The sequence below is a fragment of the Barbus barbus genome (assembly GCF_936440315.1).
Source record: "Barbus barbus genome assembly, chromosome: 22".
Taxonomy (NCBI): domain Eukaryota; kingdom Metazoa; phylum Chordata; class Actinopteri; order Cypriniformes; family Cyprinidae; genus Barbus; species Barbus barbus.
This window is the reverse complement of record NC_136750.1, coordinates 19,345,371-19,359,582: the sequence shown is the minus strand read 5'-3', so window position 1 is coordinate 19,359,582 and position 14,212 is coordinate 19,345,371. Positions and strand designations below refer to the sequence as shown.

At 34.2% G+C, this 14,212-nt stretch overlaps 2 protein-coding genes across 2 annotated transcripts; one reads left to right on the top strand and one right to left on the bottom strand.

Annotated features, from left to right (window-relative positions):
- Positions 1-2,226: 2,226 nt before the first annotated feature.
- Positions 2,227-6,725, top strand: arpin (actin related protein 2/3 complex inhibitor). The gene is made up of 6 exons (XM_079446478.1): positions 2,227-2,563; positions 4,232-4,307; positions 4,884-5,016; positions 5,221-5,427; positions 5,513-5,676; positions 5,920-6,725. The coding sequence occupies exons 1-6, from the start codon at positions 2,472-2,474 to the stop codon at positions 5,926-5,928; spliced, it is 681 nt and encodes a 226-aa protein (XP_079302604.1). The 5' UTR covers positions 2,227-2,471; the 3' UTR covers positions 5,929-6,725.
- A 397-nt stretch (positions 6,726-7,122) lies between these two features.
- On the bottom strand, positions 7,123-14,094 carry anpeplb (alanyl (membrane) aminopeptidase-like b; the record flags this gene model as incomplete). Its single annotated transcript, XM_079447097.1, has 19 exons — positions 7,123-7,272; positions 7,408-7,489; positions 7,840-7,980; positions 8,066-8,233; positions 8,336-8,440; positions 8,519-8,607; positions 8,694-8,841; positions 8,928-8,983; positions 9,522-9,652; positions 9,774-9,862; positions 10,030-10,163; positions 10,640-10,705; positions 10,841-10,984; positions 11,142-11,249; positions 11,707-11,861; positions 12,556-12,676; positions 12,774-12,913; positions 13,137-13,282; positions 13,952-14,094. 19 exons carry the CDS (start codon positions 14,092-14,094, stop codon positions 7,123-7,125), a joined length of 2,316 nt encoding a protein of 771 aa, XP_079303223.1.
- Between the last annotated feature and the right edge of the window lie 118 nt (positions 14,095-14,212).

The window sequence follows — 14,212 nt, the reverse complement described above, 5'->3', positions numbered from 1 at the left end:
AGAATGGTTACGTTGGCTCTTATCTGTGATTATTTATGTAATAGAAACCTGACACCCAAAGCTTACACAACTTGTTGAAATAATTGTTTACAGTTTGCAAAAAGTATCTCGAGATCCACGAAGAAGAAAGAGAGCGTCTCTATGAAGTGGAAGCTCCAGGTGGATGGGCTCAGAGACGCAATGTGTGGTTAAATATCCAGCTGATTTTCCAAAACACTGTAAGAAGCTGTGTTGATGTAAAACAACAGTTATGACATTGGTTGGGTCATAAAGTGAGACACTTGACTCACTACATGTGAGATAGAGCTCTGATTCTAAATATTGGGTTTGTGTTTTATTGGCATTATATCGAGACTTTGTGGCTGTTGCTCAGGACAGTTTATCTCTGAGGTGGTGCTTTTTACAGGTGGAAACTCAGAGCAGAGTCCACAATGCTCATATAGTCACAAAAGATGTGAAGCTGATTTGGAGGAAGAGGTATGATGTTATCTTGCATTTATTTAAGCTTATCTAGAGACAGTTTACTGGCTGTTACCCTGTTACCGTAAGTGTGTCTCAGCTGTCCTTGGAGGATATAATACCTAAAATACAATGATAAAATTAATCATGTATTCTTTGTATTCTTGCTCATTTCTACAGGGGATCCTGCGACAATGTGAATCATCAGTCAGTCTCAAAGACATACCAAGCTCAAGAAAGAAGCGACCAGCGGATCAGACTGAGACAGGGACTAACTTTAAAAAAGTCAGGACTTAACATTCAGTTATTTAATGCGTCATGAAATATCTCTGACAGGCAATTTCCTTTCAAGCCAGAACAGAGAGCCTAAATATTCAAGATGGAATTCTGTATGGTCATGTGTTAAAATATGTAGATGTTGGTAATAAGTATCTATCTGAGATTTGCCCTCTGGGTAACAGTCTCAGGTATTGCCATTCTATAAAGCTTACCATAACATTTATTGCTGATGGTAATCAGACTGTCATATACCAATTGTATCTGGATACCCTAAATGAAGAGTTTTATTGTCTTATTATAGCCATATAGCGGCTAATAATATGTAATTTTGGCCACGTTTAGTTGATTATATAAAGAATATGCAGCTAGACTAGATCAAATCTTTCTCAAAAAAATAAATATATGATATGCTTTATGCCTTAAGTGTCACATTAGGCTGTTTTTTATTTTATTGTGTTAAATTTGTTTTTTAATTTTGTGATTTATTATCATGTGTGGTTGTGTACATTGATTTGTCCTAATTGATCTTTCATATTAGCCATCCATCGATCACTCCCTATCACCTGGGGTACGTTCAGGTTCACACCGGTGCCCAGCGTTTTGCTCCGGTTTCCGGGTTGAACGACATGTTTCCTGGAAACGGTGTGCAACGGGGTTTGAGATACGTTTTCTCTTGTTTGGTGGGTGTGTCAAAAATGTCAGCCCAATCAGCAGCAACGTGTATATAAACCACGCGGTATTAAAGAGACAGATCGCACAATGGGTCCAAGTGAAGTCATTTAATATCTGTCTGCTGCAGCTCGGTATACACAACAATTGGAGATATTAGAATACATGTTTGTCATAAGAGTTTTATAGTAACATAGCATATCAACATGATGATGATGAATTTGTAAGTAAATGTAATCAAAATAAATTCACAAGAGCAAGTATATTGTTTGCACGTTTATTTACATTAAAGGCAAATAACTGAAATAATAAGAGCACAAGTATAGATCTGGAACTTCTTTAAGTCTGTCTAAATATCATGTAGTAATTGCAATGTCTTCTGGCCCATATCCTTTCCTTAGGAAGGTGTGCTAGACACTTATTAATGTAACAAAAATACTATACATATTTATATATTTTGCTGTTGTATTGTGGAATGACACTTTCATAAACTTTTCTATGCTCCTCAAATTATATAATGGTAAATATTACAATATCATAGCACAACAGATCAGCAATAATGATAAGCCTAATACTAACAATAAAAATAATAAGGTCATATAGATCACAACACAGTCTCGGAGATCTGAATTTTTTGTCTTTTCATCCTGAAACGCGAGGCAAATGTTGGATCACAATAATTAACCACAGTTTCCACAAATCCCTTCACTCCATTGGGATGTTCTCTTTTATTCTGGATGACAGTGACTGTAACATCGAGTGTATTTTGCCGTATTAAACACGTATTTATACCGATTTCATCAGGCACCGTTTTTTCGGGGCTGAACGCATCCCTGATTTGCGCAAATTAGTAGCATGGGCGGTGTTCTTGAAACGCGATGATGCACGCCTGGATGAAACGTGGGGGGGGGGTTCTCATGTTAAACTCTTAATGTATTTATACGTATAGAAGTACACCACATTTCCCTGCATCGTTAAACTGCGTTTCATATGGATAGAGATTTCATGATGACATAACCAGGAAGTAGCAGAGCTTTCGACGAAATCCAAACCATCCTCAGAAGATGAGTCGCATTTATAACAACACTGCGTTATTAAACAAACCTGTCCATAATGAGAAATTCTCCTCCACATGGGATCCATTAGTTCACCAGAGGTAATACTTTATGCATGGTTTTTCGAATGCACAGCACAGCCTGGTTTACTTCTCCAGTCTCCCTTTCAATATTCCATAGTCACCAAAGTTATAGCTATTAATGAAGTAAAAACACAATAAATTTAGTAAATATATGATCTGCTTCACATCGTGAACCGTTCATATTAATATTTCGTCGATTTTTGTATGTAACAGCGGTGGTTAATAAGTTACCAAAGTTTTATAATAGCAACAGTGACTGTAACTATATGTCGTTATGCTGCCGTGGTACTTTTTTGTAACTATCATTTTCTTCATGGCTCTCGCTAGGGATGGGCGGATCGATCCTAAAGTATCGATACTTTCGATACTGTGTTGTATCGAAAGTATCGAACCTCACATAAAAATATCGATTCTAAAGTGCATTTTTTTTAAACCACTAATTTTATTTATCAATAAACTCGGTGCATAAAATAAGCTTCTAAATGGAAAAATAGACTATATTATCGAACAATAGTATTGGATAGAGCTATTTCTCCTGCTCATTGGAACGCAGCAATGCACGCAAAAGCTGAAAGACAGGACCAATCAATCACAGACAGCGTTCGCTGCTGACGCATGGCTCAGTCAAAGTGTTTGTTCAAATAGAGCTGCGTTTCCCAAAAGCATCAGAAGCATATAGATCCTAAGAAACCATTGCCACATTATTACATTGCATTACATATCATTATTACTATATATAAAATTAATTCTGAAAAATGCATCACGATTTATACACAAATATGAAATGTTTTCTGATTATTTCTGAAGATCATGTGACACTGAAGATTGGAATAATGATGCTGAAAATTCAGCTTTGATCACAAATTACATTTTTAAAATAGGCCTACATTAAAATAGAAAATATTTATTTTAATGGTTATATTTCACAATATTGCTGTTTTTACTGTATTTTTGTTCAAATAAGTGCAGCCTTGGTGAGCATGAGACTTATTTAAAAAAATATTACAAAATCTTACTAACCCCAAACTTTTGTGTACATGTAATATTTATTTTAAATAGGCTAGTTTGTGTAAGTAAATTTAAACTGTTGTTAAAAGTTCAAATGGATTCTGTTATGTTCTGTAATTGCTGTTAATAAATCTTTAAAAAAAAATGCTAGAATTTCACTTTTAGGAGTACAGCATTCTGGCAGCCTTTTAAAAAAAATAACCATGGTTTTATTACAGTAACCACAGTTTACCACAGTATTTGTAGTAAAACTGTAGTAACCACAAATTTACCACGGTAATAATAATAATAATAATACATTTTAGTACTTACTATATGTAACATCATGTTCATTTTTCATGAGGTACCCTCAAAGGTACTGAGGTTTTGAGGTTACTGCCCCAGTAAAGGGCTAAAATACAATTTTAGTATATCTAATTTCTGACAGTGTAAACAAAAAAGGCCTGTGAAATATATAAAAAAAAACATGGCTTTAAAATCTAATATTAAGTGAGTATAATTACTGATTATATTTGTTTAATCATTTAAAAGATCATTTTAGTTTACAGGTATCGGTATTGGTATCGATATCGACGATACTGGGCTTGAAAATATCGGTATTGGATTGAAAATAAAATAAGAGGTATCACCAATCCCTAGCTCTCGCATTGTATTTTATTTCTAATTTTCACTTTCCAGTGGTCATGGTGTCATTTTAGAGGGGGCGGTCGTGGATGTGTCACGCCATGCCATAACAGATGTGAACAACAGAAAGGTTAGAGAACTTAAAAACTCTTCCTCAATTAAGAAACTCTAGTTATTTACTATAATCATGGCCTTTCACTAATTTACACTACCCTTCCAAAGTTTGGGGTCAGTAAAATACATACAAACGATTTAAAATAAAAACTATTTTAAATACGCTGTTCACTTTCTACTTATAAAATAATCCTGATTTTTTGTGTACAAACATATTAAGCTGCACAACTGTTTTCAATATTAATAATAATAATTATTATTATTTCTTGAGCAGCAAATCTGCATATAGAATAGAAACTGTGGATTGGAGTAATGGCTGCTGAAAATTCAGCTTTGCCATCACAGGAATAAATTACTTTTTAAAATGTTGTACAATAGAAAACCGTTTTTATTCATGTTTTTAATACATTTTATTAATGTTCATTATTAATGTTTTTACTGTATTTTGATCAGCATAAAAGACAAAAATTGTACCATCCCCAAACTTTTGAAAGGTTAAGAATATTACTTTATTTTTTTATAAAGACAAATATCTTCATTAGTAATATTTCCCATTACAGTAATTCAACAATTGCTTTTGTGTCCATTTCAGGAGCGCTACAATGTTTTGTACATCAAACCAAGCAAAATCCATCGCAGAAAATATGATTCAAAAGGAAATGAGATTGAACCTAACTTCAATGATACCAGGAAGGTCAACACAGGATATCTGATGTCATCCTTCAGTGAGTAACATGCATTTTCTTAAAATCTAAATCCTGTTGGTTTAGATATTGCAAGTTTTTTATTGTGCTTTTTAATGGCAACCTGTTCTAACAGCATTCAGTTGCTCCATGCAAGAATAAAAACTTGATTAAACTCTTATAAGTAAATACATGATTTGGTAAATGCTGATTAAATGTGTTGGTTTGTGTGTATCAACCTTGCAGAAGTGCAGGCTAAGGGTGAAACAGATTGTCTAAATGAGCGCCAACTGAGTGACATTATGAATAAGAACCAGCTGGTTAAAGTAACAGCTAAACATTGTCCTAGTCAGGCCTTTGCATTCTGGATCTCAGAAGCAGAGATGGACAGAACAGAGCTTGAGTCAGGCCAAGAAATCCGTCTTAAAACAAAAGGAGACGGGCCCTTTATTTGTAAGTACAATGCTGAAAATAGTATATACTTCTGTGTAAATCAAGGTGGCTTCATGTGCTGTTCTGTCTGTTTTTGTCTGTCTAGTTTCCTTTGCCAAACTGGATGGTGGTACAGTGACGAAATGCAACTTTGCAGGAGATGAGAACGCTGGAGCATCGTGGACAGAGAAAATAATGGCTAACAAAACAGATCAGGAAAATCCAGGGAAGAGTGGCGGTCAGGGCGAGGGAGTAGACGATGAAGAATGGGTAAGAGTTTATGCTTAATCGATGAAGTTTTGTATTTGCTCTGACCACATAAAGAATTGGTTTAGGAAATGGGTTCATCGTGAACAGATGAGTAATCTTTTTCCATTTTTTTTTTTATTATTCTATCATCAAGAGGTTTAAGACAAAGTGAAACTAATGCAATGATCCAGTAAAGGATTTGTTGGAGTTTCATTGTGCAAACCTGTAACATCTGTTTTATGTTGTGTGGGATCTTGTTTTCAGGATGACTGAAAGACACCATTGAGCTTCAAGGATTGCATCACAGTGCCTTATCTATCCTCCAAATGTATATTTACGGCTACGCCACAAGACCTAACTGTCAGTATTCATATATTATCACATGAAAGATCATAAATAAACAACAAAAGTGCCATTGTAAAATTAAGACTTTTATGTATTATAATGTACTTAAGTATTTTATGTGTGTATTAAATCCTTAAGATCATTTACAGCACTGTAAATTGAAAACAGTTGTACTATATCATATTTAGAGATGCAGCAATATTAAAATTATGGCTCATAGCTAATTAATGGCATTACTTTAAAACACTAAAAACTACTAAAAATTAATTGTATTAAATGCTACAATTGAATTTAGGCATCACAACATTGCTATGTACAGTATAAAAGTGGATATTTCTTTTGATATTTCCTAAAGATTACATAAATGACCATTTAAATGGCACCAAAGGTTATTAAAATGTAAAACATGTACAATTAAATATCTAATATAGACAATAGATATATTCATCCCTTATCATAACATCAAAGATCTATTATAGTGGGCATACAAAAAAATCAAAAGGAAAAAAAAAAACAGTTGTGTAAAAAGATTGCACTTTATTTAAAGATTTACATGTTTGACTCCAATAAAAATATTACATCTCATAAAAACACACATCATAACCTTTGTCACTCGGGTTTCAATCAATCATTCACAGAGATCAAAATAATGGCTGTGGTTCTATAAAATGTAATATTTCAAAATACTAACTTTTTATATGTATTTTAATTAAATTAAACTACACAAATAAAAACAATGACATACTGTGCTTTTTTTAATGTGCTTAGATGTGATTTCATCACTGTGATAACAATACTTAGTCAGTAAAATCAACTAAATTATAGTAAAGGCAATAAATTAAACTGTCCTAAACATTCATTCTTGGCCTTTTCTCTAATATACACAATAGATTTGGCATTAACTACTCAACATAGCATAGGGAATGTGTTTTATAGCCATTCTTTGTTCTTCCCTTCTAAAGCTTGAATGATTCTCCAGTGAAAGTGGTCTTTTGCTCAAAACCATCTCAGAATCACAGGAGGGGGTTGTTTTCATTGTGGAACGCCTTTGCATCGGCTTTTAATTGTATTCGCTCCACTGAGTATACTCTGATTGTGCAGGCCTACAAAAACTAAAAGATCCTACAGCTCTCCAGTGAACCAGTCCTTAACAATCTGCTTGTTTTTTTTCACCCAATTAATATTGGCCTCTGTCCTTTCAATGACCTGCTCCAAAGCTCGAGCTGCATGGGCCTGGTTTTTCTCTTCCTGCTCCCTCTGAAGCTGCTTCAGCTGCGTAGAGACAATTTGGAATGTTTGTGTAAGATCAATGGTGGAAACATAATGACAGATTGAGACATTGTCAACTATTACACTTTTACAGTAACTAGAAGATTGAAAGAGTACAAAAATTTTGGACAAGAGCACCTCTTCAAGTTCGACGTCTGTGGAAAACCGTTTTGTCACAGCATCTAACAGACTGCCTAAATTCATGGCTCCCACTCCATACCTGCCCAAATGAGATGATCGTTAGTCACATGTCCATATATTTATGGTTTCCAAGCAACTGTGTGATAAAATCTTTAGGACAATTAGGACTATCATTCATTTATAGCTGAAGGCAGCCTTTGGACCCTGAATTGCTCCTGATCTTTGATTCTTTTATGTAACTTTGGTGTTACAACTTCCTGATTGCTGTAGTTATTCCCGCCTGAGTTTACGAGATTGACATTTCATAATTCATCAAAAACAACTGAACATCCTCATGTTTGCAGAATGAGTCATTTGCACAAGAACTTATGGGGGATTTCATTTGCCTCTCTAGTTTCCATTGAAATAAATATTAAAATCATAACTTACTCTTGGGTGATGTAGGACCAGTGGCCACGGATGAAATCCCAAGCGAGAGGCTGGCCGGCGACGTTTTTGGCAATGTAGTTTATGGTAGAGACCATATCCGTTTTTCTTATCTTTGAAGGGTCAAGAGTATACTGAAGATATCTGTGGTATTACAAATGTCATAGTGAGTATTAAGTCAACAAAATGGGTCGTTGAGATGGTATAAAGCTTATATCTCTACATTGACCTGTTTAGCAGCCAGATTTCTTTGGTACATGATAAAGCGTATCTTAGTTTGTCTTTCTCGGCAGGGACCGTAGCACTTTGGTATTCTTTCCAAGCAAATTCCCAATCATCCTCATCTCCGGTAGCTATTGCACTGCAGTAGATTTCTTTCCTCAAATTCGGATGAATGCTAAAAGTAAAAAGATCATTCAAGTCAATATAATTTATGTATATGCATCTTGTAGAACTGTAATAGACAATAATTTAATTTAAACTTAAAGGCGCAACTCACGCATTGATGCCATTTTTATAATTTTCAAATAGACTTCTAGCCATTGTTGTGCAGTTAGGAAGGCCATTGCTGCAGGCTACTGAAATAGCATTTACCTGGTTATACCTGAAGGGGAAAAAAATTAATAATGATTGCTAGATGTCCAACAAAATATATATAAAGTAAGACAAAAATGCTGCTTACTGGTCAGTGTGTTTCTCAGGAACGGTTAAATTTGTTGTGTACTCCTCAAAGTCGCGATATAGTCCTGTGATTAGATTGCGCATATATTTCTAGACATAGAATTGTACAGTTAATGCTCAATATCACAATTTTCACTGTTATGCACATATTCAAGAAACTGTGTCCTTCTGCTCACCGTTATCGGACCGTAGACCTCAGAGCGATCAAACATAAGGATTAAGTGATCCAGGTTTTTCAGTGCTGACTCCCATGGAATATACTCAGTTTCATTTACCAGGTACTTGGTTAGACTTAGTGCAATAGTAACGTTCAGGCGATGAGCCCTATACAGAAATAATCAGTTAATATGCAGCAACAAATCACAGCGAGCTGAATAATTCTTTACAACATTGGTCAACTGAAAAATTACCTTGCAATATTAAAAGCGTCATCAATTAGTTGCCCTCGGTTGATGATTGGAATGACCTAAAGATAGATTAATAATATTTTAACTGTTTTAAGCTACTTTTGATCACATCAGTATTAATGACAAAACCTACTTCACTTAAGTATGTGAACACAGGTGGCCAGAGTGGCCCCTCGCCAAAAAACAACCGACTGCAAAATTGGTGCAATGTTTTCAACTTTTTGGCCACTTGGTATCAAAGACCTTTGTTCATCTTCGGAACACAAATTAAGATATATTTGATTAAATCAAAACCTTTCTAACCATGCCTAGACAGCAATGCAACTGACAAGTTCAAGGCCTAGAAAGGTAGTAAAGACATCATTAAAATAGTCCATGTGACATAAAAATAACGACTTTATTCAACAATTTGAACGCACGTCAAAGACTGATATGGAAGAGAAGAAATTGTTGAATAAAACCATTATTTTTGTTGCTTTGCTGATGTCACATGGATTATTCTAACAATGTAATGTTGTTGGCCAAGCGTTCACGCCAGTGTTCACATACAATATTTGATTTGAAAGGATACTTTAATATTTCTTTAAAAATACTTACGTGATGATTTCTTTCAAGTTGCGTACGAAGCTTATTCCAGTTTTCTTCATCGTAGTTGACACGGAAGAAGCCAGCGCAGTTGACATTTGCGAGAAGCCACTCATCTTTGAGTTGAAAGTGCGGTCTTCGGACTGTAACGAGGGATGCAGGAATGAGCAGCAGGGTCAATCACAACTAACAGCCACTGCAGATTTATGCCAGGTTTAATTTTTACAATTTGAAATGATGCTTTAATGTTTATTTGTTCCTTACCTGGACCGTTTATTGTCAGTAAATCTTTTTTCGCATCTTCTTCTTTTTCTCCGGTCTTAATGTATCTGATGTCAACTTGCCATGCAATACTGTTAGGAAGAAAATTAACAATATTCAAATGAATCAATAAAATTTAGTTTGACTAAGGAAGCTACTTAGAGCCTTTTTGTTTGATTGTAGTTTAAATCCAGTGCCATGTTAAATAATTCAATAATATGATACTATTGTAAACAGCAATTTGATTCTTGAAACTCACTTATGGCCCTGTGTTTGCTTCAGTAAAAAGTGTTCTTGAGACATCTCCCCTGACTGGGTAATAATGGTGATTACTGGATACCCCACTTGCTCAATCCATGTGCTCATGAAGGCTTCCACATCTTGCTTTGTCTCCTGATCATTGTGGGAAATATTTGTCATTATCTTATCATATCATTTCAACTTGAAAATAAAATATTGGTCCTTAATTTACCTCTTGCAAGCATTTCAAAAGATCTTTGTACACAGCGTTCTTGAACTCGTACTTGGCAAGATATGTCTAAAATACATACAATTAGTAATTAGGCAGTCAGTCCAGACCGTACCTTAAAATCTTCAAAAATAAATACATAAAAGTATTCTAATACATAAAAGCATAAATTATGCTATGGAAGCTGTAGCATACCATAAAAGTCCTAAGTTATAATAAAATAAATACATTTTTAAAGATATGGTTATAAATATGGTTTTATAATATATATATAAAATATGTATATATGATATAGTTGATTTGGGGATTCAAATAAGCTATTTCAAAATTATATATATTTTAAAAATATATGAATTATTATATTATATATATATATACACTTCTCCCCATTTCGGCTTACCTTGATTCCTTTCATAAATGCGTTCTCGGTCATGAATGTGGCCAGCATCCTCAACACAGCAGCACCCTAAAAAATGTACAGCGCTTGAAAGTTTCTTATAATCCTAAAGCATGGTTTTGTAAATTATAAAACTGTCCAATATTGTATTGTAACATTTTTGTAAATTAAGCTTATCAACTTCAGAAATGTATTGATGCCCACCTTGCTGTAGGTGATGTCATCAAAAAGCTCTGTGATCTGAGAGGAAGTTTGAATATAATGTTCCTGCCAGCTGAGGGGATGGGAAGAGTTTAAGGAATCCACTTGAAAGGCCATCTGGGTTTCTCTGAGAACAATTAGATCTTTCTGAAAGCACAAATAAATCATATCATCAGAGGAGGTAGGAGGATGCAAGTTTTAATTGAATGAATTTATGATCATTGTAGAACTCAACAAATGAATTTCTTTTAATTCACCAGGGTGTATTGTTAAAATCATTATTCTAAAACAAAAAAATACATACTAAGTCCCAGCCACCAGCTTCCACTCCAGTGTATGACATGTATGTTGCAAGTCCTTCATTCAGCCACAGGTCATTCCACCAGCGCATGGTAACAAGGTTTCCAAACCACTGAAATCAAGCACAGGAAATTTAAAGATGATTTTTTTAAAAAAGATTTATGGGTTCTTAACCACTAATGATTGAACTAAAAAAATCAAATAATAAAATACAATTAACTGCATACAGAATAGCAAAATAAACAGGCTCATCAAATTTTACAAAACAAATCCCTATATATATACGTATATATATTTACACGGTCAGTTAAAATGTCATGTTATTAATTGGGGATTTTTGATGGAGCTATGGTAATGTTTTTTATTTAAACTTCAGTGTGGTATAGAATTAGTTTTTTTCCACCACAGTAACGTACATAATACATAAACGTACAATGTACATACATTTTTTTAAGGTTCCAATTACTGCACATCTAGGTTAACAATAACATTCACTGAAATATCTAGCTTAATGTAAACTTTAGTCAGTGATGAATAATACATTATCATGAATACATGATTATGTTTACCTGATTTGCTAATTTATGAGCGATCAGTGTGGCCACCCGTTCTTGATCAAAGGTCGATGCTGTAGATTTATCACACAGCAGACCTGACTCCTGATATGAAATGAAACCCCAGCTTTGCATTGCCTCAACACTGATGTCTGGCAAAGCAATCTGGTCTGTAATAAAACAAATTCTGCATGTGATCTTGTGAAGCTTGAGTTTGTACGCTCTCATTTTAGCTTATTTCACCAATGTAGGACAGTTCACACAAAAATTTTAATTGTCATTTACTGACACTTTGTGTTGTTCCAAACCTGAATGACTTTTTTTCATTTCATTTGTGAAACACAAAAGAAGATTTTTTGAAGAATGCATTTGTCCATAAAATGAAAATGTCCAAAACACCCTTGGACCCCATTTAACTGATAGTATACGGATACAAAAATACTAAGAATTGTTTTTAAACGTATTCCCTAAAAGTCTTAAGGTCAATTCACACCGCACAGAAAAACGCCAACAAACTCCAACAAAGTCTGTTGGAGTTTGTTGGATCAGTGTGTTACCCCTGTTGGCGTTGGTTGGAGTTTGTTTTCACCCGACTGAACATGCTTATAGATATAGAGTTGGTCGGTGTCTGTTGGTGCAGTGTGAACATGACAGTTATTTTTCATAAGATTCTAAATCCAACCGCCAACTTGAGCCAACTTGTTTGTTGGAGTTTGTTGGCGTTTGTCTGTGCGGTGTGAATTGGCCTATACAGGTTTGGAACAATATGAGGACATATAAATTAGTTTTAGCTGAATTATAATTTGAATAAGTGTTAAACTTCAGCCACACGTATTAATGCATGCAATTAAAATACTGACTCACCTATTTTTGTTAGTTGATATTTCGATCCAAATATTTCCTCATAGCAAATCAGAATCTTCTCTGTTACTTCAAGTGCGTAGTCAGCATGGCCAGAATTAATAGCTTCAGGCCGAGCATGTATCTTGGAAATACATTTATTATTTGTTAAATGTTAAAAATAAATATATAAATATAAGCAGGCACTAAAGTGCTTTAAATGAAAAATAAAAGATACATACATGTAATTTTGTACCAATATCTTTGTCTTTATATGTAAAATCAGATACAGTGAAGGCCAATGAATAAGTTGACATGATGGGGGTCTTTTTAAATGTAGTCACAATCCATTCTTCTCCATCTATTTCTGTCTGGTCTGGAACTAATGATAAAACAAAAACAGAAGTTATGTACTGTACACAAATACTTTTTTTTTAGTTTACATCCTTTGCAGATAAGCAACAGACTTTTCTAAATTTGTCAGGTTTTGAACCCACTGCTCTGATATTTATTTTCATCTAGATACAGGAGGACGAAATATCAATATGGCATCATCTTTCATTATTATCAGAACAGTGAGGTTCTGACATGATCATGATCCTAACCTCCTCCTTCAGTGGACAGGGCAAAAGTGTCTGCCAGTGGTTTGTGGATAATAGTAATATGAAACACAGCCTTCAGCGCTGGCTCATCAAAGCACGGAAACACTTTCCTGGCGTTTGTGGGTTGCAGCAGACTGCTGGCGAAGAGTCTGTTTGTGGAGACATTTTTATGCAAAACATAAGTAAATAAAAAAGAACAACAGTAATTCAGTTCAAATGTTCTGGATTTATGTTATTTGTCATAAAAATGGTGTGATATCCACATGTAAAAACAACAGCGAAGTAAGGATTTTATGGTGTTAGAGAAGAAAAGAGTAACCAAAATCTCAGGAGGAAACTGTTTGTGAAGATATTTGTATCCAAAACAGTAAATAAAAATGAACAATAGTAATTAAATTCAAATGTTCTATATTTATGTTATTTGGCATAACACATGTGATATCCATTTGTAAAAACAACAACGAATTGATGAATTGAGCAACAAAAATCTCTGCAAGCCTCTTCTAACAATAAACAGTTTCTTGGACAAGAGATGGTGAATATGATAAAGAAAAACTTTAGAAAATTAATTTTAAAAACTATTTGTGAAATCAAATACATGCTAATATATGAGGTGTTTCTTAGGCTGATATAATTAGACATGCACATTTTGTCAGGGAAGTTCCTATGGGTGTTTTTAACAGAACTGAAAAGCAACATTTGAAAGCCAAAAATATCAAATTAAAATTTAAATGGAAAGAAAAAACATTAAAATATACTAGTTAATAAAGATGTTTTTATTAAAAGCAACTGGATTTCCTAATATTATGAGTCTTTACCTCTCTTGATACTCATCTTCCTCCTCCTCCTCTTCCTTGGCTTTTGCCTTCCCTGTGTACGAGCTCACATAAAACCCATCCAAGCCGTTAGAAAGTTCCCCTTCGAATTTGGTGAAAATATCATAGGTCCCATTTTCAAACATTTTATCTTTGAGTTGGATCTCGAGGAAATTACTTTCATCGTGATGAATTTTATATCCACTCACTGATAATTTCTCATTTGAATCCGATTTTCTCACTTCCAAAGTCGTCACATTTAGG

Excerpts from the sequence above, each read along its gene's own strand:
- arpin (XM_079446478.1), top strand. The coding sequence starts at position 2,472 with ATGAGTCGCATTTATAACAACACTGCGTTATTAAACAAACCTGTCCAT. Across the intron at positions 4,308-4,883 it reads CAGATGTGAACAACAGAAAG|GAGCGCTACAATGTTTTGTA; the intron begins GTTAGAGAACTT and ends TGTCCATTTCAG. Across the intron at positions 5,017-5,220 it reads ATATCTGATGTCATCCTTCA|AAGTGCAGGCTAAGGGTGAA; the intron begins GTGAGTAACATG and ends TCAACCTTGCAG.